General features: G+C 47.3%; 1 protein-coding gene across 2 annotated transcripts in view; it reads left to right on the top strand.

The window, feature by feature from the left end:
• Positions 1-23,939, top strand: part of AGAP1 (ArfGAP with GTPase domain, ankyrin repeat and PH domain 1) — a 2,358,592-nt gene that overhangs the window by 554,265 nt on the left and 1,780,388 nt on the right. For both annotated transcript variants that reach the window (XM_030210552.1, XM_030210551.1), the window contains exon 5: positions 5,812-5,953. In XM_030210552.1, coding sequence (XP_030066412.1) covers positions 5,812-5,953 — 142 coding nt within the window. The remainder of the gene's footprint in view (positions 1-5,811; positions 5,954-23,939) is intronic.

Raw genomic sequence — 23,939 nt, 5'->3', positions numbered from 1 at the left:
AATGTATTTCCTTTACGTGATCTTTGGTTGTACTGATCCTAAATAGATAACTTAATAATAAATTTAGTTCCACTCTGTTCACATCAGTTTATTCCTAGAAAGGTTGTACAAACCATTCTCTGAGGACAAGCAGGCTGATATTCTCACATATGGGTGACGTCACGTCGGGCCCAGAGGATTTTCTAGCAAAATCGGAAAGTGTCTCTTCCAGAGTGTTCCGTTGTGCGAGAGGATCACACTGCGCATGCGCGCGCACACGCTCCTCAGTTGTTTTCTTTCCGCGTCTGAGGAGACACAGAGTTTCGCTTTGCGTTTTCTTCGGGTCCCCGGAGTGAAAGTTTCTTCGACTTCGCATGTTTAAAAAACAAAAAACAAAATACCTTTATTTCCTTAATTTTCTTCGTTTAAAGTTTCCTTTCTTTTTTGTTTGCAACCGCTCTTAGGTCGCTCGGTCGGGTTTTTCCCTGTTTGTGCCCTTTTTTTCAGACATCGCGTCCTTTGATTTGGCTGGGGCGATTTTTCCCGCGATGTCATTGAAGACGCCCAGCTGCTTCAAGCCACGTGCCCGCTGCAACCGGACCATCTCGGTCACTGATCCGCATTCCTGGTGCCTTCAGTGCCTTGGGCCCGACCATCTTCAGGAAAGCTGTGTGCCTTAAAATGAAGAAGCGCACTCAGCTTTCTTGAGAGGCCCAAAGACAAAAGCTTTTTGGGTCCGGTACCTTGGCGTAGGCGTCGACTTTGGTACTGTCGATGTTGAGAGCAGCGTTGGTATCGGGAGACCGGGTACAGGCTGCCAAACGACTGATGCATGCTGGGAGCAGTGATGCATCGAGCGGGTCTCCACCTGCCTCGGAGCCTCCTGCTTTGCAGGCCCCCCGGGACCGACCTCTATCGGACCCGGCCCCGAGGAAGCGTGTGGATTTCACGTCTTCTTCACCGGTACTGAGGAGTCTCGATGACGGGCATCGGGTGAAGGCCAAGAAGCACTGTCATCGTTCTCCTTCTCGACATGGTACTGCGAGCTACGGGTCATCGAAGCATTCGGTACCCGAGAAGCGTCGATGCTGAGAGGATCGCTCTCCCTCTGTTATGGAGGTATCGACGAGCAAGTCGTCTGGCAGCCCGGTACCGGCTCCCCAGCCTCTGCAGATTCTGCCTTTGAAGCCCACACCGGCACCGCAGCCTTCCCCGACAGCTTCTGTAGATGAGCGCATCAAGGCTATTTTCCCTGATTTCATGGAAGCGGTGGTGTAACATTTGCGCCCGGCACTGGAGGTATCGGTACCGACGGTGCCGGAGGCTCCTGCGGCACCATGCCTGTCGCTGGTGGTGAGGTCTCCTTCTCTAGTACTGCTTCCGGTATTGGGGTCGGCAGCCTCCTGGGTCGACGATCCATTGCCTTCGGTGGAGGAAGCTTCACCGGAATCTCCTGGGGAGTCGACTTCTCGACACATCGAGGTCACCGCACCTCCATGTCGAGACGGGCTCGGATCTGGGCTGCTCTTTCTGAGTTGTTAGCCCCATCTGATGATGGCTCATCTGATGAAGATGGGGGTCATGGAGTTTTCTCTGCCGAGGATTCTCTAGGTCTTCCATCTGATTCGACCCCCTCATCTCAGAGACAGCTCTCCCCTCCGGAGAGCTTGTCTTTTTCATCTTTTGTGCGGGAAATTCTGAGGCCATTCCCTTCCCTATGGAGACTGTGGATGAGCCCAGGGCCAAGATGCTCGAGGTCCTGGATTATCCATCTCCACCTAAGTCTTCTTCCACAGCTCCTTTTCACGATACACTCAGGGAAGTGTTGATGAGAAACTGGGAGAAACCTCTTTCTTGTCCAACTATCCCCAAAAAGGCTGAATCCCAGTATCGGATCCATGGGGAACCCAGTTTCGTCCGGCCTCAGTTGCCACATGACTCTGCGGTGGTGGATTCCGTTCTCAGAAGAGCTAAGAGTTCTAGAAACTTTGCCTCAGCGCTCCTGGGGCGAGAACATAGAACATTGGAATATTTTGGGAGGAAGGCATATCAGGCTGGCATGCTCGCTTCCAAAATTTAGTCCTACCAGCTCTTTACAAGCATTCATTTGCGGAACTCAGTGCGGCAGCTTGAGAGCTTGGTTGATGCACTCCCACCGGAGCAGGCCGAGCTTTTTCGCCAAGTGGTCAGGTAGCAGAAGGCGTGTCGCAAGTTCCTGTCCAGGGGCATTTACGATACTTGCAATGTGACATCCAGATTTTCTGCTATGGGTATAGTGATGCGCAGACTACCATGGCTGCGTGCCTCTAACCTGGAGGAGAGAACTCAACAGAAAATTGTGGATATCCCTTACCGTGGGGATCATCTTTTTGGTGAGAAGGTCGAAGAGTTGATTGATCATCTCTATCAGCGTGATAACGCTATGGACTCTCTCTCCCACCGGGCGCCTTCTGCATCTGCTTCCTCATCTAGGAAGTTTTTTAAAGGGAAGAGAAGTGCGCCTTGCGCCTCTAGGGGCCGTAAGTACACTCCTATTTCTCGACATCCGGTTCAGGCTCTGCCACAGGACGCTCATTCTCGTCAAGTGTGCACCGAAGCAGGCCCCTACAGCTCTCCAGCAAAAGCCAGGGACGGGTTTTTGACTGGCTGCAGTTGAGCATAGCCACCATAAATGTGTCTGTGCCGGATGATCTGCCTATCGGGGGGAAGTTAAACTTTTTTCACCAAAGGTGGCCTCTGATAACCTCCGACCGGTGGGTTCTTCAAATAGCCCTAAATCTGGAAACCAAACCTCCAAATTGCCCACCGGGAGCTCAGTCCTTCAGCTCCCAACACAAGCAGGTACTTGCAGAGGAACTCTCCGCCCTTCTCAGCGCCAATGCGATCGAGCCCGTTCCACCAGGGCAAGAAGGGCTGGGATTCTATTCCAGGTACTTCCTTGTGGAAAAGGAAACAGAGGGGATGCGTCCCATCCTAGACCTAAGGGGCCTGAACAAATATCTGGTTCGAGAAAAGTTCAGGATGCTTTCCCTGGGCACCCTGCTTCCCATGATTCAGGAAAACGATTGGTTATGCTCTCTGGACTTAAAGGACGCTTACACTCACATCCCGATACTTCCAGCTCACAGGAAGTATCTGCGGTTTTGGCTGGGAACGCAGCACTTTCAGTACTGTGTACTGCCTTTTGGCTTCGCGTCTGCGCCCAGGGTCTTCACCAAGTGCCTGGCAGTTGTTGCAGCGTCTCTACGCAGACTGGGAGTGCCTGTGTTCCCTTATCTGGACGATTGGCTGGTGAAGAGCACCTCCCGCGACGGGGCTTTATAATCCATGCGGATGACTATTCAAGTGCTGGAGCTACTAGGGTTTGTCATCAATTACCCAAAGTCCCATCTAATCCCAGTTCAAAAATTGGAATTCATTGGGACTCTGTTGTGTACGAAGACAGCTTGTGCCTACCTTCCCGAGCCAAGAGCGGACAACCTTCTGTCTCTGGTCTCCAAGGTTCAAGCGTCTCAGCAGATCACAGCTCGGCAGATGTTGAGACTTCTGGGCCACATGGCTTGCACAGTTCATGTAACTCCCATGGCACGTCTTCACATGAGATCGGCTCAGTGGACCCTAGCTTCCCAGTGGTTTCAAGCTGCAGGGAATTTAGAGGATGTGATCCAGCTGTCCATCGACTTACGGAAATCACTTCAGTGATGGACAATTCGATCCAATCTGGTTTTGGGGCACCCATTCCAAATTCCTCAGCCACAAAAAGTGCTGACGACGGATGCATCTCTCCTAGGCTGGGGAGCACATATACATATAGATGGGCTTCACACTCGAGCTTGGTCCCTTAGGGAAAAGCGTCTTCAAATCAACCTCTTGGAAGAGGTTTGCCGTCTGGTGTGACAGCAGGGCCCTAGATCCTTTTTCTTGTCCTACACAGACCTTGCTTGAGTACCTTCTGCATTTACCAGAGTCTGGTCTCAAGACTCCGTAAGAGTTCATCTTAGTGCAATTAGTGCTTACCATCAACGTGTAGAAGGTCAGCCTATCTCTGGACAGCCTTTAGTTGTTCGCTTCATGAGAGGTTTGCTTTTGTCAAAACCCCCTGTCAAACCTCCTCCTGTGTCATGGGATCTCAATGTCGTTCTCACCCAGCTGATGAAACCCCCTTTCGAGCCACTGGATTCCTGCCATCTGAAGTACTTGACCTGGAAGGTCATTTTCTTGGTGGCTGTTACTTCAGTTCGTAGGGTCATTGAGCTTCAGGCTCTAGTAGTTCAGGCTCCTTACCTTAAATTTCATCATAACAGAGTAGTCCGCCACACGCACCCTAAGTTCCTGCCAAAAGGTGGTGTCGGAGTTCCATCTGAACCAGTCAATTGTCTTGCCAACATTTTTTCCCCGTCCTCATACAAGTCCTGGCGAAAGCAAGCTGCACACTCTGGACTGCAAAAGAGCATTGGCCTTTTACGTGGCGCAGACAAGCCCCCACAGACAGTCCGCCCAGTTGTTTATTTCTTTTAATCCCAACAAGAGGGGAGTCGCTGTCGGAAAACGCACCATCTCTAATTGGCTAGCAGATTGCATTTCCTTCAGTTACGCCCAAGCTGGGCTGACTTTAGAGGGCCATGTCACGGCTCATAATGTTAGAGCCATGGCTGTGTCAGTGGCTCATCTCAGTTCAGCCACTATTGAAGAGATCTGCAAGGCTGTGACGTGGTCATCAGTCCACACATTCACATCTCATTACTGCCTTCAGCAGGACAGTCGACGCGACAGTCGGTTTGGGCAGTGGGGTTTAGAATCCAACTCCAATCCTCCTAGACCCACTTTTATTCTGTTCCAGGCTGCACTCTCAGTTAGATGTTTCTTGTTTCAGGTCAACTTTTGTTATGTCCTCGCCGTTGCGAGGCCCAATTGACCACTGTTTGTTGTGTTGAGTGAGCCTGGGGGCTAGGGATACCCCACATGTGAGAATATCAGTCTGCTTGTCCTCGGAGAATGCGAAGTTTCTTACCTGAAGGAGGTATTCTCCGAGGACAGCAGGCTGGATATTCTCACAAACCCTCCCACCTTCCCTTTGTAGTTGCTTTTCTTTCATCTTTTGGATTGAACTGAGGAGCGTGTCCGTGCGGCGAGTGGGAAATCGTGCACGCGCACGCACGCGCAGTGTGAGCCTCTCGCACGATGGAACGCTCTGGAAGAGACTTGCCGATTTTGCTAGAAAATCCTCCGGGGCCGACGTGACGTCACCCACATGTGAGAATATGCAGCCTGCTGTCCTCTGAGAATACCTGCTTCAGGTAAGAAACTTTGCTTTATTGTGCACACTCACTCCAGTGCAAGTTCAACATGAAGCTGCAGAATTTCTGTGTTCATAAATATAGTACTTGAATAGATTATCCCATAGAGGGATTAGTTATTCAATGATTATTGTAGACATCATGTTCTGATCTCCTTCTATGAATGCAAAGAGGTGTATTTTCAAACCTCTTACACTTACAAGATTCCATAGTTTACTTTGTAACTTTGAAAATGAGCCCCAAAGTGAATTAAGAGCAAATGTGCATTTGCTTCCAAATGAAAGGTTTGTGTAAAAACAAGAGAAGATTCTGGTACATAGGTTTGTTTTAAAACCAGTGTGTGCTGTAGTGAGGGGTGGTGGTGTTACTCAGTGTTCTGTTCATGTCAGTTTCTTTAAAACAGTTTATATAACAAGTACTTTTCTTGTATTCCAAGACATTTACCTTAACATTATCTATTGAAAAATAATTATTTTTAACATTCTTTTGCACCCACTATTTTTCATTGAATAAGTGTTTTTCTTTGTCCCTGCAGTTTGCTATGTGGGTAGATGCGGTTATATTTGTCTTTAGCTTGGAGGATGAAATCAGCTTCCAGACAGTTTATCATTATTATAGCCGAATGGCCAACTATCGTAACACTGGCGAAATTCCAATGGTTCTGGTGGGAACTCAAGGTGAGTACTCCTCAACATATCACTCTTAATTCTTTTTCAGTATTTAAGTCTTTTGACCAGTTTTATCTCTCAAGGCTCATACATTAAAAACATAAATTATTTTAATGTCTCAGAAGTTTAATTTGTCACTGTCATAGGGGGAGGAGGCATTAACCCCAGTGATGTCTATACTCTTAAACAGTAGAACTCAGTGTGGGGCTTCTGCCCTTTTGCTAACATGAATACATGAGACACCCATTTCATACTGATTTGAGTTATTGCAGTCTGAGTTAGCTATATGGAAGCCGGTTAGCAATATGCTTTCACAGGTAAGAAACACAAGATCTTTTAATTGGGTGGAAACTTTAAGAATCATATTTGTTTTTTATTTCAACATTGATATCCCACGTTTTCCAATTTACATTGTTTCAATGTGGCTTAACAAAAAAGAATTCTTACATTTAATGAAGTTGTATTTTATATATATTTTATTTATATTATAAGATCTTTGGGAGTGCATTCCAGATTTTACTGCATATATATGTAAAGCTTGACTTATAAACTGATATGTAGCACAAACCCTTGCAGTCGGGGAAGTGGAGTGTTAGATAGTTTCTTGATTCCTTACTGATGTTGCGTAATGGTATAGTTAGTAGGTCTGCCATGTATCTGGGAGCAAGACCAAAAATAATTCTGTATGCCAGTGTACAGAGCTTGAATATTATTTGTGCTTTTACTGGGAGCCAGTGTCAGGCTTGGAGTGGTGGAGTGGCTCTGTTGAAGCGAGATTTTTTGTGAATCAGTCATGTTGTAGTCTTTTATGCCATTTGTAGTTTTTTTCAGGGTTTGATCTTTGCATCCAATGTAGATTCCATTACAGTAGTCTAGGTGTGCCAATGTTTGCACTAGCATTCTGAAGATTTTTTGGCGGGGAAGTATCCTTTAATGAGTCTTAGTTTCCACATTGTTTGGAACATTTTCATTACTACATTCATTGTCGGTTGGTCGAAGGATAGGTTTCTATTTAGTGTAATCCCAAGGACTTTCAAGCTGTCTGATATTGGGTGGATTAACTATTTAGAGTGATCCTGGAAAAGGTGTCCTTAAAGCTCACCTCTTCAATGCTGTGTTCGGCACCTAACCCTTACCGTTCAGTGAATCCAGACTGCCCCAATTTGACTGCCCCTATCGGACCGACCGTTCACTTGTCTATTAGATTGTAAGCTCTTTGAGCAGGGACTGTCTCTCTGTTAAATTGTACAGCGCTGCGTAACCCTAGTAGCGCTCTAGAAATGTTAAGTAGTAGTAGTAGTGGGTAGATGTGAGGATTAGGATTGTGTTTTCTCTCTGTTTAATTTTAATTTTAATGCAGATGCCCAAGATTCTAGAATATTCATTCCTTGGATTATTTTGGTTTGATTTCCATCGTGTCCTTGTCCAGTGGAATGTAGATAGACATCATCTGCATATATAAATGGATTGAAACCATTTCTTGCTATTGTGTTGGCTAGTGGTATCATGATTATGTTGAAGAGTATAAGTGAGATCGTTGATCCTTGCGGGACTCCATGCTCTGCTGTCCATGGGGGGTGGGGGAACCATCTGTACTCGGTAGGATCTGGATGTCACAAATCCCTTGAACCATTTTAGTACTTCTCCACTGATACCGATTTTTGCCCAAAAGTCTTACCATGATTTTGTGATTGACCATGTCAAAGGCACTTGATAGGTCGAATTGTAGCAGTAAGAATTTCTTGCCTGTGCTGATCTTTCTTTTGAAGTTGGCTAGTAGCATTATTAGTACTGTTTCTGTGCTATGATGTGGCTGGAATCTTTACTGGGATTCGTGGAATATGGAGACGTTGAAGTATTCCATGAACTGCTTGGCTACTAGGCCTTCCGTGATCTTGGTCATGAAAGGTGTGGATGCAGCCGGTCTGTAATTTGAGATTTCTGTTTTACTTTTTTTATGTATTCTTTGGGATCGGAGTTAAGGTTATCCTGCTCTTTTCTGTAGGAAATAAGCCATTGGAAAGCATGTGTGATGTATGGGAACGGATTTGGTCTATGAAATGTGGAGGGGCTTTTTTTCATCAGGTAGTTAGGGCATTCATCTAGCTCACAGGATGTTGAGAATTTTTTTTTAATTAGTAGAAGAAGTTTATTGAGAAATCAGACATATATATCCAATAACAAAAACCAACAAGATAACAAGAGCTAGGTACAGTGTCTAATCACTCCAACAACCTGAACTATAATGACAATTCTTCTGTCTTTTTGCTTTTTAACAAGAAGGTTAGAATATAATGAAACAGGACACAAAAATATATACAATAGACTTGAAAAAGTTATTTCCCCCTCAAACCCCCCTTCTCACCCACTGTGGATTAGGACAATACAAGGTCAAGAACTAAATCTATCAGGATATAACTATTTTTTGTTTTGCCCTCCTTCCCCCCCCCCCCCCTCTTTTCTCTTCCTCTTTATAAAGACCAGACACCCCCTACAGGGCATAAGCCTGTAAGAATAGAGCCCAAATATCTTCCCACCTGGCATAAGCCCGTTTTTTAACTGCAGTCAGTAGTTCCATATCACAGATAATTTTGAAATCCACTTCAACAAGGAAGGAACCAACATTTGCTTCCAGTGCCTAGTCAGGTTCAGATGAACAACTTGACAGTCATAGCGGACCAAGCTTGACTGGCTACGGGTGAGCCCCTGTGGCCTTCTGCCAAACAAAAACAACACAGGGTGCCAATGAACGGCACATCTCAGCCAGCTTTGCAAACGGGCCTGGAGCGCCCTCCAGTAAGCCCTCGCTTTAGGGCAGGTCCACCAGAGGTGACCCATTGTACCCCTTCTCCAGGCAACTCCTCCAACAGTAGGGCGAAACACTGGGAAACATATGTTGCAATCTAACTGGATTGAGATACCAACAATAGAACACCTTAATAGCATTCTCCTTGATAGGAACAGCAATAGATGACTTCAATAAAGCTTTTTGCATAGAAAGCCAATCAGGTGATATAACTATCCCCAGCTCCCCCTCCCAATTGCTCCTATGAAGGTGATACAGGGGAAATGATTTACTGAAATGCAATTATAGACAGGTAATGAGGCCTTTAGTGCTCCTGGAGTCTTCACACAAATCCTCTAAGTAGGAGTCATCCCTCACTATGCAGGAGCGAATAGAGGGACTAGCCAGAAAATGCTTCAACTGAACGTAAGCATACTGATCGAAGGGCAAGAGCTGATACATGCTACTAAAGATTCAAAAGAGACCCATTCTTCATCTTCAAAAAATTGATCCCAGGTGTTCAGCCCCAGATGCGCCCAATGAGAAAGACTTCCACCACAGACCCCTGGAGGAAACAAAGGGTTTCCTGTGATGGGTGTATGATGCGAGAGCATTTCTCTAGGATGAAAAAGAGAATCCCAATGAAAAGAGTGGAAAGAAAGGAGAGACACAGATCCTGCGGCAAAAAGTGATATTTGAGAGGTAACCAGATATTATGCTTCAAAAGGCGTGCCCTGAACATATGTTGTTCAAGAAAAATCCATCACTTTGAAGGGGATGCATGAAACCACTCAACTGCCGCTCAGGCCTGAGCCACTCTATAATACCAAACCAAATTTGGGATAGCCAAGCCTCCCCTGCACTTACCCTTATATAGAAAGGCCCGAGGAAGTATCGGTCTTTTATTATTCCATACAAACCAAATCGGGTGATCCTATATCCCCTTCAAAAATGACCTAGGAAGATGTAAGGGTAAGACCTGAAAAAGGTACAAAAAACAAGGGAGAACGTTCATCTTAAAAATAGCTATACGGCTTGATGGGCGGCGAAGGTTTATGAGGTTCATCCTAAAGGAAGGTTAAGGATTAGGGCTTGTTGTTTCCTATAAGGATATGCTCTGAGGGAGGGGAAGGGGATAAACAGAATAATAGTTGAAATTTGTTAGATATACTTGTCATTACATAATGTGTACTGGTTTGACAGTTATGAAGTTACGGTATAGGGTTAGCTAAAAGTTGAAGTTCCCAATTTACATGGTATAGGCTTAACCCTAATACTAGAAGGGTGGGGTAGGGGGATAAAATGGGGAAAAACTTTGATGACGACTTGTAGTAATGTAATAATTTTCTTATTTACATATTTGAGTTTTTATCTCTCTTTTTGTTGTATGGTTAGACAATTGTTTCATTTCAATTGTCATCAATAAAATGTTAAATTCTAAAAAAAAAATAGCTATACGGCCAAACCAAGAAAGCTCCAATGGAGACCACCTATCCAAGTCCCTCATAACCTCCCGAAGGGCTGGATAATTAGCCTTGAAGAGTGTCAAGGTTTTTTGGCAAATTAACATTGAGATATTGAATGGACTTGGGCATCCATTTGAAAGGAAAGGAGGATTGCAAGGTCTCCACCACAGCCAATGAAAAACCGTCAGTCAGTCCCTCTGATTTAGAAGTGTTCAATTTATACCCTGAAACCACTGAGAAAGACCTAAGTTCCTGAAGTAAATTTGGAAGAGATATAGGACGAGTAAGGGATAATAAAACATCATCCGCATAAAGCGCTACTTTAAATTCTGCAGCGCCACACCTCACCCCAACAATATCAGGATTATGCCTAATCGCCACTGCCAAAGGCTCGATATACAAAGCAAATAATGGAGAAAGCGGACAGCCCTGACGCATCCCCCTGGTAAGAGGAAACAAAGCCAAGTTACCCCTGTTAATACGAACGCAAGCCTTTGGGGAAGCATAAAAAGCATGAATCCAAAGCGGAAACACCTGTCCAAGCCCATATCTAGCCAATGCCTTATCAAGATATGCCCAATGCACCCTGTCAAAGGCTTTCTCTGCGTTTAGGCCAGAGAGACATAACGGTAGCCCCTCCTGCTGAGAGAAGTAAAGTAAGTCAACAGTATGATGCACATTATCCATGGCCTGGCATTTAGCTACAAAACCAACCTAATCAGGGTGCATCAAGTCAGGAAGAACCATTGCCAGGTGGTTGGCCAGAATTTTTGCCAAGATCTTAACATCCAAATTAAGAATGGAGATAGGGCAATAGTACATACATTCAGTCTTATCCTTGTCAGGATTCGGTATAACAGCCACCCATGCCTCCATCATAGATGGGGGAGGGGAGCGCCCTCTCGAACTGAGTTAAAAATCAAAACCAAGTAGGGCACGAAATTACCCCAAAGGCCTTATAGAATTTGTTGGTAAACCCATCCAGTCCAGGAGATTTACCAGTAGGTAAGTATTTAATCACTGACAAAACCTCCTGAACTGAAACCGGGGCATCCAAGGTCTCAATTTGAGTAGCGGAAAGAGTAGGGAGGTGTCTAGAGAGCAAATAAGAATCTATTTCCCGCGAATCAATACAGGAATCAGCTGTATACAGAACTTCATAAAACTGCTGAAAATGATCCCTAATCTGAGAAGATTTTGTCAAAAACTGACCACATCCATCCTTCACTCACTGGATATGCCGATCAGCCCTCGCCCTCCTCAGTTTCGCAGCCAAGAGCCTACCGGTCTTATTACTATGTTCATAATGGGTTTGCTTCAAATTAAGAAATTGTAAATGTTCATAATTAATAGCAGCCAATTTTAAACAAACCACCTGGAGCTCCCGAAGGTCCCCAACAGCTCCAGAGGCCGTATGTCGCTCTTCCAAGAGCCCCCAGGTGTGTCATGCATTGGTATTAGTGATTCCTTTGCTGTGTCATTTGATTACTAACTTTCTGAAGGAAAAATACCCTTGCCACTGCTTTAAAGACATCCCATACCATTCCAGTAGAAGGCCCCAAATCCATATTAAGAATAAAATATTACCTCGATGAATTTTGAAAAGATTGACATGTTGCTGGATCCCGTAACAATAATTTATTCAGTGTCTATTGTCTATCACAAGCTTAATATAAAAGAGAAGGTATATTAGTCCACACCGGATCACGGTCTGATATAGTAATGTTGCCAACTGCAGGAGAACAGTCTGCATCCTGCAAGTCTTATCAACAAAAATATAGTCTAAGCGAGAGTAGACCTCCATGGGGGGAAGAAAAGAAGGTGTAATCCCAGGTTACTGGGTGCACTAATTGCCAAACATCATACAACCCCAAAAGGTCCACCATGTTCTGCAATGCCCTTGAGATTTTTAAGTCTCCCACTGACGGGGAACCCGTCCTGTCCAAAGCAGGCTGCATGGTCGCCTTAAAATCACCAGCTAATAGTAACCTGCCCTGGACAAAACTTTGAAGGGCAGACTGAAGCTGAGCAAAAAAGAGATCCTGATGTTGAGTAGGAGCATACACTGATGCAACTGTGACCGGCATCTGATTTAATAAGACATGTATTAAAAGAAAACGACCATCAGGATCCCGTCTCGCCTTAACAAATTGAACATGTACATATGCCCACGTACATCGGAGGCAAAATAAGCAACCAGATAGCGAGGATGTGTCAGCAAACCCTCGTGTTGTTTCAAAAGGTGAGTTTCCTGTAGGCACACCACAAGAGGTTGTACTCTCAACAATTCCCGAAATAGAGAACAACGTTTATAAGGGGAGTTGAGACCCTTAACATTATATCTAAACAGTTTAAGCACCATCACTCAAGTAATTAAGGAAAAACCCCAAAACAGAGCAAAATAAAATAAACAGCAAACAGTCCACCAAAGTACCTCGGTCGTTATCCACAGAACACACACCCCACCTAACACCCCTCAACCATTCAAGGCACCTCCACCAACCCATAGCTCCATAGCCATAGAAGAGCCAGGGGATAGTAGTCCGAGGGCATGACCCCCAACCCGACACAGCGGACTCCCACCTCATACCCCCACCCCAACAATCCTAAAAGACAAAACAAGCTAATGATAGCCCTCCCTCAAAACACAAATAAACCCATTGCAGTGAAGCAGACACACACACTCATCTTCAAACAACCAAACCACAAACAGGGTGAACAAAAGTCTAACTCATCCTAATGAAGATGTTCAGGTCGTCTTTTGTCCCTTCTCAACTCTCTTCCACTGCTGCAACTTTTCTCTCGTTGCCGGAGCCACCAGTGGCAGGGGAAGTGCTGAAGTAGCCACTCTGGCCTCATGAAGAATCTGCCAGGCCTCAGCCAATTTACATACACAGTGCAGTTTACTCCCGACCGGAAAACTTAGGGCAAAGGGGAAAAGCCAACAGTATTTAATGTTGGCTGAGACAAGCAGATCCAAAACAGGCTTCATTGTCGGGCTCTTCGTCGGCAACAGCACCGGGGGCATCGAGTGCATCGACGTCGACAGCTTCAAGACCTTCGACCTCGGCATCGACTGCATCGAGGCATCGACCCTCTGCATCGTCGGTACCGAGACATCGAAAGGCTGTGTCGGCGTCGGTGGTACCGGGACCTCCACTAGTGCTGATGTCGTCGGACGGTGGTGCTTCGACTGGAGTGCAGGTGAGGGCTGTCCATTCCCCTGCTGGTGGCGGTGAGCCTTTGGGTGGGTCTCCCCCTACCCTGAGGGCTCCTGCGGTACAGCCCCCCCCCCCCCCCCCCCCCGAGACCGACCTTCTTCGGCCTCGGCCCCGAGGAAGCGACGGCTAGATTCTACGTCCTCGTCGGTACCGGGAAGTTCCGGTGACATGCTTCGTTTGAAAAAGTCAAAGAAGCATCGACACCGGTCTCCTTCCCGCATCGGTACCGAGAGCTCTGGGTCGCCGAGGGAGTCGGCACCCAGTAGGCATCGGCACCGGGAGGACCGCTCACCCTCTGTTCAGGAGGTGTCGATGCGCTCCACCTTGGACAGCCCGGAACAGCCTCCACGCCCGGAACAGACTCTGACCTCGACGCCTGCATCGGCTACCATGTCTTTCTCCACAGCCGCTCTGCACGAGAGTCCCCGGGCCGTTCTCCCAGAGATCCTGGGAGAGCTGTTGCGCCCTTCCCCTCTGGTACCGGGGGTGCTTGCGCCACCGGTACCGTCGAGTGAGGCGCCGGCTGACCCCTTGCCCGGGGTGAGGTCTCCGACATCGGTGCCGCTTGCGGTACCGACTGCGGTCGCCTCCCAGGAAGGCTCCCCGACGGAGGGAGCTTCGCCGGTGCTGGCGAGGGAGTCTACTTCTCGACGATCCCAACGTGGCCGTGTTTCCACGGAGACGAGCCGGGCACGGCTTCAGACACAGGTTCATGAACTTGTCTGATACCGATGGTGAGGCCTCATGGGAGGAGGAGGAGGACATCAGATATTTCTCTAACGAGGAGTCTGATGGCCTTCCTTCTGATCCCACTCCCTCTCCTGAAAGGCAGCTTTCTCCTCCCGAGAGTCTGTCTTTTGCGGCCTTTGTCCGGGAGATGTCTACGGCCATCCCCTTCCCGATGGTTGTGTAGGATGAGCCGAGGGCTGAAATGTTTGAGCTCTTGGACTATCCTTCTCCACCTAAGGAAGCATCCACAGTACCCATGCATCATGTCCTAAAAAAGACATTGCTGGCGAACTGGACCAAGCCTTTAACTAATCCCCACATTCCCAAGAAGATCGAGTCCCAGTACCGGATCCATGGGGACCCAGAGCTGATGCACACTCAGTTGCCTCACGACTTTGGTGTGGTGGATCTGGCCCTAAAGAAGGCTAAGAGTTCTGGGGAGCATGCTTCGGCGCCCCCGGGCAAGGACGCTAGAACCTTAGACTCCTTTGGGAGGAAGGCCTACCATTCTTCTATGCTCGTGGCCAAAATTCAGTCTTACCAGCTCTACACGAGCATCCATATGCGGAACAATATGCGGCAGTTGGCGGGCCTGGTGGACAAGCTCCCTCCTGAGCAAGCCAAGCCATTTCAGGAGGTGGTCAGGCAGCTGAAGGCGTGCAGAAAATTCCTGGCCAGAGGGGTATATGATACCTTTGATGTTGTGTCCAGGGCTGCTGCTCAAGGTGTGGTGATGCGAAGACTCTCATGGCTGCGTGCCTCCGACCTGGAGAATAGGATCCAGCAGCGGATTGCGGACTCCCCTTGCCATGCGGACAACATTTTTGGAGAGAAAGTCGAACAGGTGGTAGAGCAGCTCCACCAGCGGGATACCGCTTTCGACAAGTTCTCCCGCCGGCAGCCTTCAGCATCTACCTCAGGTAGACGTTTTTATGGGGGAAGGAGGGCTGTTCCCTACTCTTCTGGTAAGCGTAGGTACAATCCTTCTCGACAGCCTGCGGCCCAGGCTAAGCCCCAGCGCGCTCGCTCTTGTCAGCAGCATGTGCCTCAGCAAGGCCCCACTGCTCCCCAGCAAAAGCAGGGGGCGAGCTTTTGACTGGCTCCAGCAGAGCATAGCCGACATCAACGTATCAGTGCCGGGCGATCTGCCGGTTGGGGGGAGGTTGAAAGTTTTTCACCAAAGGTGGCCTCTCATAACCTCCAACCGTTGGGTTCTTCAAATAGTCCGGCAAGGATACACCCTCAATTTGGCCTCGAAACCTCCAAATTGCCCACCGGGAGCTCAATCCTACAGCTTCCAGCACAAGCAGGTACTTGCAGAGGAACTCTCCGCCCTTCTCAGTGCCAATGCGGTCGAGCCCGTGCCATCCGGGCAAGAAGGGCTGGGATTCTATTCCAGGTACTTCCTTGTGGAAAAGAAAACAGGGGGGATGCGTCCCATCCTAGACCTAAGGGCCCTGAACAAATATCTGGTCAAGGAAAAGTTCAGGATGCTTTCCCTGGGCACCCTTCTCCCCATGATTCAGGAAAACGATTGGCTATGCTCTCTGGACTTGAAGGACGCCTACACGCACATCCCGATACTGGCAGCTCACAGGCAGTATCTGCGATTTCAGCTGGGCACACGTCACTTCCAGTACTGTGTGCTACCCTTTGGGCTCGCCTCTGCGCCCAGAGTGTAGTAGCAGCGGCGCTTCGCAGGCTGGGAGTGCATGTGTTCCCTTATCTCGACGATTGGCTGGTGAAGAACACATCCGAGGCAGGAGCTCTACAGTCCATGCAGATGACTATTCGCCTCCTGGAGCTACTGGGGTTTGTGATAAATTATCCAAAGTTCCATCTTCTCCCAGTACAGAGACTCGAATTCATAGGAGCTCTGCTGGATTCTCGGACGGCTCGTGCCTATCTCCCAGAGATGAGAGCCAACAACTTGTTGTCCCTCGTCTCTCGGGTGCGAGCGTCCCAGCAGATCACAGCTCGGCAGATGTTGAGATTGCTGGGCCACATGGCCTCCACAGTTCATGCGACTCCCATGGCCCGCCTTCACATGTGATCTGCTCAATGGACCCTAGCTTCCCAGTGGTTTCAGGCTGCTGGGGATCTAGAAGATGTGATCCACCTGTCCACGAGTTTTCTCAAATCCCTGTATTGGTGGACGATTTGGTCCAATTTGACTCTGGGACGTCCTTTCCAAATTCCTCAGCCACAAAAGGTGCTGACTACGGATGCGTCTCTCCTGGGGTGGGGAGCTCATGTCGATGGGCTCCATACACAGGGAAGCTGGTCCCTCCAGGAACGCAATCTGCAGATCAATCTCCTGGAGTTACGAGCGGTCTGGAACGCTCTGAAGGCTTTCAGAGATCGGCTGTCCCACCAAATTATCCAAATTCAGACAGACAACCAGGTTGCCATGTATTACATCAACAAGCAGGGGGGCACCGGATCTCGCCCCCTGTGTCAGGAAGCCGTCAGCATGTGGCTGTGGGCTCGTTGTCACGGCATGTTGCTCTAAGCCACATATCTGGCAGGCGTAAACAACAGTCTGGCCGACAGGTTGAACAGGATTATGCAACCTCATGAGTGGTCGCTCAACTCCAGAGTAGTGCGCCAGATCTTCCATGTGTGGGGCACCCCCTTGGTAGATCTCTTTGCATCTTGAGCCAACCACAAAGTCCCTCAGTTCTGTTCCAGACTTCAGGCCCACGGCAGACTGGCATCGGATGCCTTCCTCCTGGACTGGGGGGAAGGTCTGCTGTATGCTTATCCTCCCATACCTCTGGTGGGGAAGACTTTGTTGAAACTCAAGCAAGACTGAGGCACCATGATCCTGATTGCTCCGTTTTGGCCGCGTCAGATCTGGTTCCCTCTTCTTCTGGAGTTGTCCTCCGAAGAACCGTGGAGATTGGAGTGTTTTCCGACTCTCATCACACAGGACGAAGGGGCGCTTCTGCATCACAACCTCCAGTCTCTGGCTCTCACGGCCTGGATGTTGAGAGCGTAGACTTTGCCTCTTTGGGTCTGTCAGAGGGTGTCTCCCGTATCTTGCTTGCTTCCAGGAAAGATTCCACTAAGAGGAGCTACTTCTTTTTATGGAGGAGGTTTGCCGTCTGGTGTGACAGCAAGGCCTTAGATCCTTGCTCTTGCCCTACACAGACCCTGCTTGACTACCTTCTGCACTTGTCTGAGTCTGGTCTCAAGACCAACTCTGTAAGGGTTCACCTTAGTGCAATTAGTGCATACCATTACCGTGTGGAAGGTAAGCCGATCTCAGGACAGCCTTTAGTTGTTCGCTTCATGAGAAGCTTGCTTTTGTCAAAGCCCCCCGTCAAACCTCCTACAGTGTCATGGGATCTCAACGTCGTCCTCACCCAGCTGATGAAACCTCCTTTTGAGCCACTGAACTCTTGCCATCTGAAGTACTTGACCTGGAAGGTCATTTTCTTGGTGGCAGTTACTTCAGCTCGTAGAGTCAGTGAGCTTTAGGCCCTGGTAGCCCAGGCCCCTTACACCAAATTTCATTATAATAGAGTAGTCCTCCGCACTCACCCTAAGTTCTTGCCGAAGGTTCCATCTGAACAAGTCAATTGTCTTGCCAACATTTTTTTCCCGTCCTCATTCCTGCCCTGCTGAACGTCAGCTGCACACATTGGACTGCAAAAGAGCATTGGCAATCTATCTGGAGCGGACACAGCCCAACAGACAGTCCGCCCAATTGTTTCTTTTGATCCCAACAGGAGGGGAGTGGCTGTGGGGAAACGCACCATATCCAATTGGCTAGCAGATTGCATTTCCCTCACTTATGCCCAGGCTGGGCTGGCTCTTGAGGGTCATGTCACGGCTCACAATGTCAGAGCCATGGCTGCGTCAGTGGCCCACTTGAAGCCAGCCACTATTGAAGAGATCTGCAAAGCTGCGACGTGGTCATCTGTCCACACATTCACATCTCATTACTGCTTGCAGCAGAATACCCGACGCGACAGTCGGTTCGGGCAGTCAGTGCTTCAGAATCTGTTCGGGGTTTAGAATCCAACTCCACCCCCCTAGGCCCATGTTTATTCTGTTCCAGGCTACACACTCAGTTAGTTGGATAAATTGTTAGGTCAATCTCAGTTACGTCCTCGCCGTTGCGAGGCCCAATTGACCATGATTGTTGTTTTGAGTGAGCCTGGGGGCTAGGGATACCCCATCAGTGAGAACAAGCAGCCTGCTTGTCCTCGGAGAAAGCGAATGCTACATACCTGTAGAAGGTATTCTCCGAGGACAGCAGGCTGATTGTTCTCACAAACCCGCCCGCCTCCCCTTTGGAGTTGTGTCTTCCCTTGTCTTTGTCTTGCTGCATATGGGACTGACGAACACGAGCCGGTTCGGGCGGGAAGACGGCCGCGCATGCACGGTGCGCATCGGCGCGCGAGGACTAGCAAAGGCCTTTGCTAGTGAAGTTCCGATTGGAGGGGCTGCCGTGGACGTCACCCATCAGTGAGAACAATCAGCCTGCTGTACTCGGAGAATACCTTCTACAGGTATGTAGCATTCGCTTTCTTCCTGTTCCTAAGTGTTCCCACATGCTTATCCCATACCTTTTAAATTCTGAAACAGTCCTCGACTTCACCACCTCCACCGGGAGGCTATTCCACGCCTCCACCACCCTTTCTGTGAAATAATACTTCTTTAGGTTACTCCTAAGCCTATTCCTTCTTAACTTTGTCGTATGCCCCCTCATTCCAGAGCTCTCCTTCATTTGTAAAAGACTCTCCTCCTGTACATAAATGCCCTTGAGATATTTAAACATTTCTATCATGTCTCCTCTCTCCCTCCTCTCTTCCAGCATTTAGGTTGAGGTTCATAAGCTTGTCCCTATAATTTTTGCTTTCAAGACCGCTTACTAATTTTGTAGCTGCCCTCTGGACCGACTCCATCCTGTTTATATCTTTCCTTAGGTGCGGTCTCCAGAACTGCATGCAGTACTGCAAATAAGGTCTCACCAAAGACTTATACAATGGCACTATCACCTCCTTTTTCCTGCTGGTCATGCCTGTCTTTATGCACCCTAGCATCCTTCTGGCTTTGGCTGTCACTTTTTCTACCTGTTTGAAAGCTTTAAGATTGTCAGACACATATTGGCTAACCCATTTTGGGTTACAAGGGTTGCCTTCCAGAGCCTACTTTCAAATAGGGCCAGACACTTTGCAAAATAGCATAAAACCCTACAAAAAGACACTCAAAACCTATACAGAAAACTTAGCACACCATAAGAGCCCTAACCCACCTATGAATAGAAAGTGCTATAAATATCTCGCTGGGCTATACAACACCAGTATATCTTCTACTGGGAAACTGAAACAAGATGGACTATTCAGACATTAAGGGCCATATTCTGTAAAGGTTATGCTCCTAAAATGTATGCTCCTAATTTATGAGCATAATTTATGCTCATAAATTAGGAGCATAATCTGTTTTTGAGCATAGAGTATGCTAAATTAGGAGCGTAAATTTAGGAGCATAAATTTTAGGAGCGTAAATTTAGGATCATAACCTTTATAGAATAAGACCGTAAATGGTAGTAGAATCCTTCACCTCAATTGCACTTGCTGAACATGGATAATTAATAGAGACCCCCCCCCCCCCCACACACACAAAAAAAACATGCAAACAAAAGTTGAAATAGAGAACCCCTACCCTGGCCCAAGAAAGCCAGACTTGATAAGCAGTGCAATACTACTAAAAGAGAAATAGAAATGCTTTTTCTCCTGTACCTCGCAAAATAAAAATAAAAAAAAGTACATTTTACAAAGTAGGCACATCTCAATCCTTAAAAAGTATTAAATAAAAATAATTCTTTTTTTTTTCAAATTTTGTTGTCTGGGCATTTTATTTCTATACTTAGGCTGGCCCCATTCTCTCTTCCGTTTTCCATATGTCAATCTTCTCCTAAATTCCGTACTGGATTGGCTTTTCCATTTCTTTTCTCCTCTTGTTGTCTTTCTTTACTTTTCTACATCTGTCTAGCATTGATCTTTCATTTTTGTTTTCCCCCACACACTTTTCTGTTCTCTGCATTTATATCCACCCATTTGATTTTACTCTTATTCTCTTTCTGTCACCTTCTACTCCTTAGTCTCCTTTTAATTTTTTAAAAATCTACCAACGTGTTTTTCCCATCTCCCTCCTGTTGTCCCCTCTGTCTCTTTCCTTTTCCACTCTCTCTCCCCCATCTTTCACCCACTTCCTTACTCCCTCATTCACATCCTCTGTACTCACCCTCTTAGGCCTCATCTACCTGTCAATGCCTCTCATCCCCTCACCAGTCCCAGCTCCATACCTCTGTCCTTTCTTTGCCTCCAGGCCATTCTTCAATGTCTTACCCTATACCCCATGTCCTATTGCCTCTTTCACCATCTTTTTAACACCATTTTCACCGTCACTCAACCAGGGGCATAGCCAGATAACAGATTTTGGATGGGCCTAGGCAAGAATTGGGTGGGCACCATGTGTTCTCTCCCCCCCCCCCCCCCCCCCCCCCCCCCAAAAAAAAAAAAAAAATCTCAGCTGGTGGGAAAACACTTCTTTCCACCTTGGCAGCAGGCATGCACTGAAAACTGAGTATGTGCAGGTGCTGGTATTGTGGAGAGTAGCATTTTCGTTACCATCAGGGGGAAATCTTCAGCTGACGGAGCTTGGAATTCCCTCCAGTTATCACTAAACATGTGCTACTGTTGGGTGGGCCTGAGCCATAAATGGGTGGGCCCTGGCCCACCTGTGGCTACGCCACTGCACTCAACCTCTTGAAAGCCCCTTCCCTTTTCTCCCATACCCCTCCCCAGTATCCCTAGCCCTTTTCATTGCCTCTCATCCTCTCCAGTCTTCTAGGTCATTCCCATTACGTCTCAACCTTTTCCCAGACTTCATCCCCTTTTCTTGCTCCTCTTCCCTTATCCCTCATTTCACACCTTCACTCATTCTCCCAACCCATCAACATACCCCCACTCATACCTACTGATGTCAAGTATGCAGTATCCACTCAAAATTCTCATGCGATCTGTATAATTCCCTATTCTGCTCCCCAACACTCATTCAGTCACCAAGTCCCAGTCATCTTCTGATCTGTCACCCTTCACCCTCCACCTCATAATCCCATCCATATTTTGCTTTCCGGTGTCTCCTCTCCATTTGACAGTACTTATCTCTTCCTGTCATTCTCTCTGTGTCCCTATCTGTTATGCCTAGCACCTCCACCATGTGTCCCTTCCCCTATTTCCCTCATGTTCAGTTATCTGCCCTCTAAGTTGCCATCCCTCCCCCTGTGTCCATGTTCCTCCCTTGCCCAGCTTCTCCATCCCTTTCTCCTGCATTCCTACCCCCTCCCCATGGTTCCACATCTCTCAATCTCTCTCCAGTGTGTTACTACTACTACTACTACTATTTAGCATACTCATAAGAACATAAGTGTTGTCATACTGAGACAGACCGAAGCTCCATCAAGTCCGGTATCCTGTTTGCAATAATGGCCAATCCAGGTCACAAGTACCTGGCAAGATCCAAGAACAGTAAAACAGATTTTATGCTGCTTATCAGACATAGAAAGGCTTCATGAAGGTGAGCAGGAGGGATGAGTTAAAAAGAGAATGGAAGCAATACTGAATGGGGAAAGAGACATAGAAGGGTGGGCTGCTGCTGAATGGTGGGAGGAGAGGGAGATGTGTTGATGCTGGATTGGTGGGAAGAGAGAAAGTGAGGAGACCTAGATGAAGTTGGTCGAAGTGGGGGAAGGGAAAGAGACAGAGGAGATGGCTGCATGGCAGTGGGAGACGAGGATAGGACAGATGCTGGAGCATCATGGGTGTAGTTTGACAGTTTCATTGGGGGGGGGGGGCATGGTACATTAGCATATTAATTTGCATACATCTTATACATACTCATAGTTATTCAAAACACACACATACAAGCCTAGAACACTGAATATGAAGCCAGCATATATATAGATATATAGGGGGCCACAAAAAACATTCAGACAAAAACTGAAATGGAGACTCCCCTCCCCTCCCCCCTCCACCCAAGAAAACCAGACTCTACAAACAGGGCAATAATGATAAGAGAGAAACAGAACTGGTTTTTTTTTTCCTGTACTCTGCAAAATAAAACACTAAAAAATAAATAAATGTACATTTCACAAAGCAGGCACATCTCAATCTTTAAAAAAATATAAAATATATTTTTTTTTCTTTTCTTCCTTTGTTGTCTGAGCACTTTTAGTTTTCTTATTGGGCTGGTCCCACTTCTCTTCCACTTTCCATGTGTCAGTCTTCTAAATTCTTTTCTAGGTTGGCTTTTCCATTTCTTCTGTCTCCTCTTGTCTTCCTTTCCCATTCAATCACCAAGAAGTCCCATTCATCTTCTGCTCTGTTCCCCTTCCCCCACACCTCTAGTTGCATCCATCTTATGCTCCTTCTCCCTCCCCCTGCCCACTCCCCTAGTCCCATCCATCTTTTGTTCTTTCTCCCTCCCCCCACACCCCCTTGTCCCATCCATCTTCTGCTCCTTCTCCATCTCTCTCTCTCTTACCCCCCCCCCCCCCCCCCCCCCCCCGGTGTCATTTGTTTTTACCCTTCCCGCCCAAGCCGACCCCTGTCTCTCTCGATGTCCTTTGAGCCACCCGCCACCACAGCACTGGAGTCTTCCAGTGGTACCTTGTGTCGCGCCCCTCTCAGTCTTCCAATCCCCTGAGATGCCAGCAGCCTCAGCGAATGCAGCACGCACGCTGCTTTAGACCTGCCCCGGAAACCTTTTTGTCTCCTACAGCTTCCCGCCTACGTGGGAACAGGAAGTTGAAGGAGAAAGAAAGGCTTCTGGGGGCAGATTTAAAGCAGCGTGTGTGCTGCTTTCTCGGAGAGCCTGCCGGCGGCTCAGGGGATTGGAAGATGGTGTGGCAGCTCATTTCATTTGGGGGGGGTGCACTTCCCCCTCTCGTCCTCCCCAAACTACGCCCATGTGGACCATGTTGGGGTAGAAAAGGAGAGAGAGGAAAAGCTGGACACATGAAGGGATAGGGACACAGAAGGGAGATAGATGATGGACATGGAAAGAAAATAATTGTCAAATGGTCAGGAGACCCTGGCAAGAGAGTTAAGCAAAGACAGAGGAAAGTAGAAACCAGATACTGGGACCATGATTAGAAAAATCACCAGACAGCAGAGATAGAAAAAGTAGTTTTATTTTCTATTTTTTTTAAATATGCCCATTTTAAAAATGCATATCTGCCAGAGCTGATCAGAGCTTGGGAGTAGTTGGTTGAAATTTGTTTGACTTAGGAGGTACTTGGCTTGAAGTTGAGAAACACTGCTGTAGTGAATACTATTACAACTGTTGTAGGTAAGTCTTAAACGTGCACTGTTTATATGAGCTATCAGCATAGGTAATTGTAAGCATTTATATAATTACGAGGTTAAGTTAGTCATAGAAGAAGGTCTGTGATAAAATTTGAGGTGCAGATGATATAAAAGTGTATCAAATTTTGGTTGTTGGGGTGTCCATATGTACTACATTCACAGCACTTAGAGTATGTGTTGTCTCTTGATGGTTATATTGAAAACTGCTTGTCCATCTGTCAAAATAATTATGTAAGCTTTAATTAGTCTAGTCCATGATGGGAAGCAGTATATTTTGGAAGGTTTGGCTCCACTTTGAGAGAACCATTTGCTTACATGAAAGCTCTGCTAAGCCTGAAGCTCCTTGCTACCAATCTCATAATCCCCACATAAAGCACAGTTCAGCTGAGTATTCAAAGAAGACCACTATCC

The sequence above is a fragment of the Microcaecilia unicolor genome, chromosome 7 (assembly GCF_901765095.1).
Source record: "Microcaecilia unicolor chromosome 7, aMicUni1.1, whole genome shotgun sequence".
NCBI classification, from domain to species: domain Eukaryota; kingdom Metazoa; phylum Chordata; class Amphibia; order Gymnophiona; family Siphonopidae; genus Microcaecilia; species Microcaecilia unicolor.
This window is presented reverse-complemented; position numbering and strand designations above follow the sequence as displayed.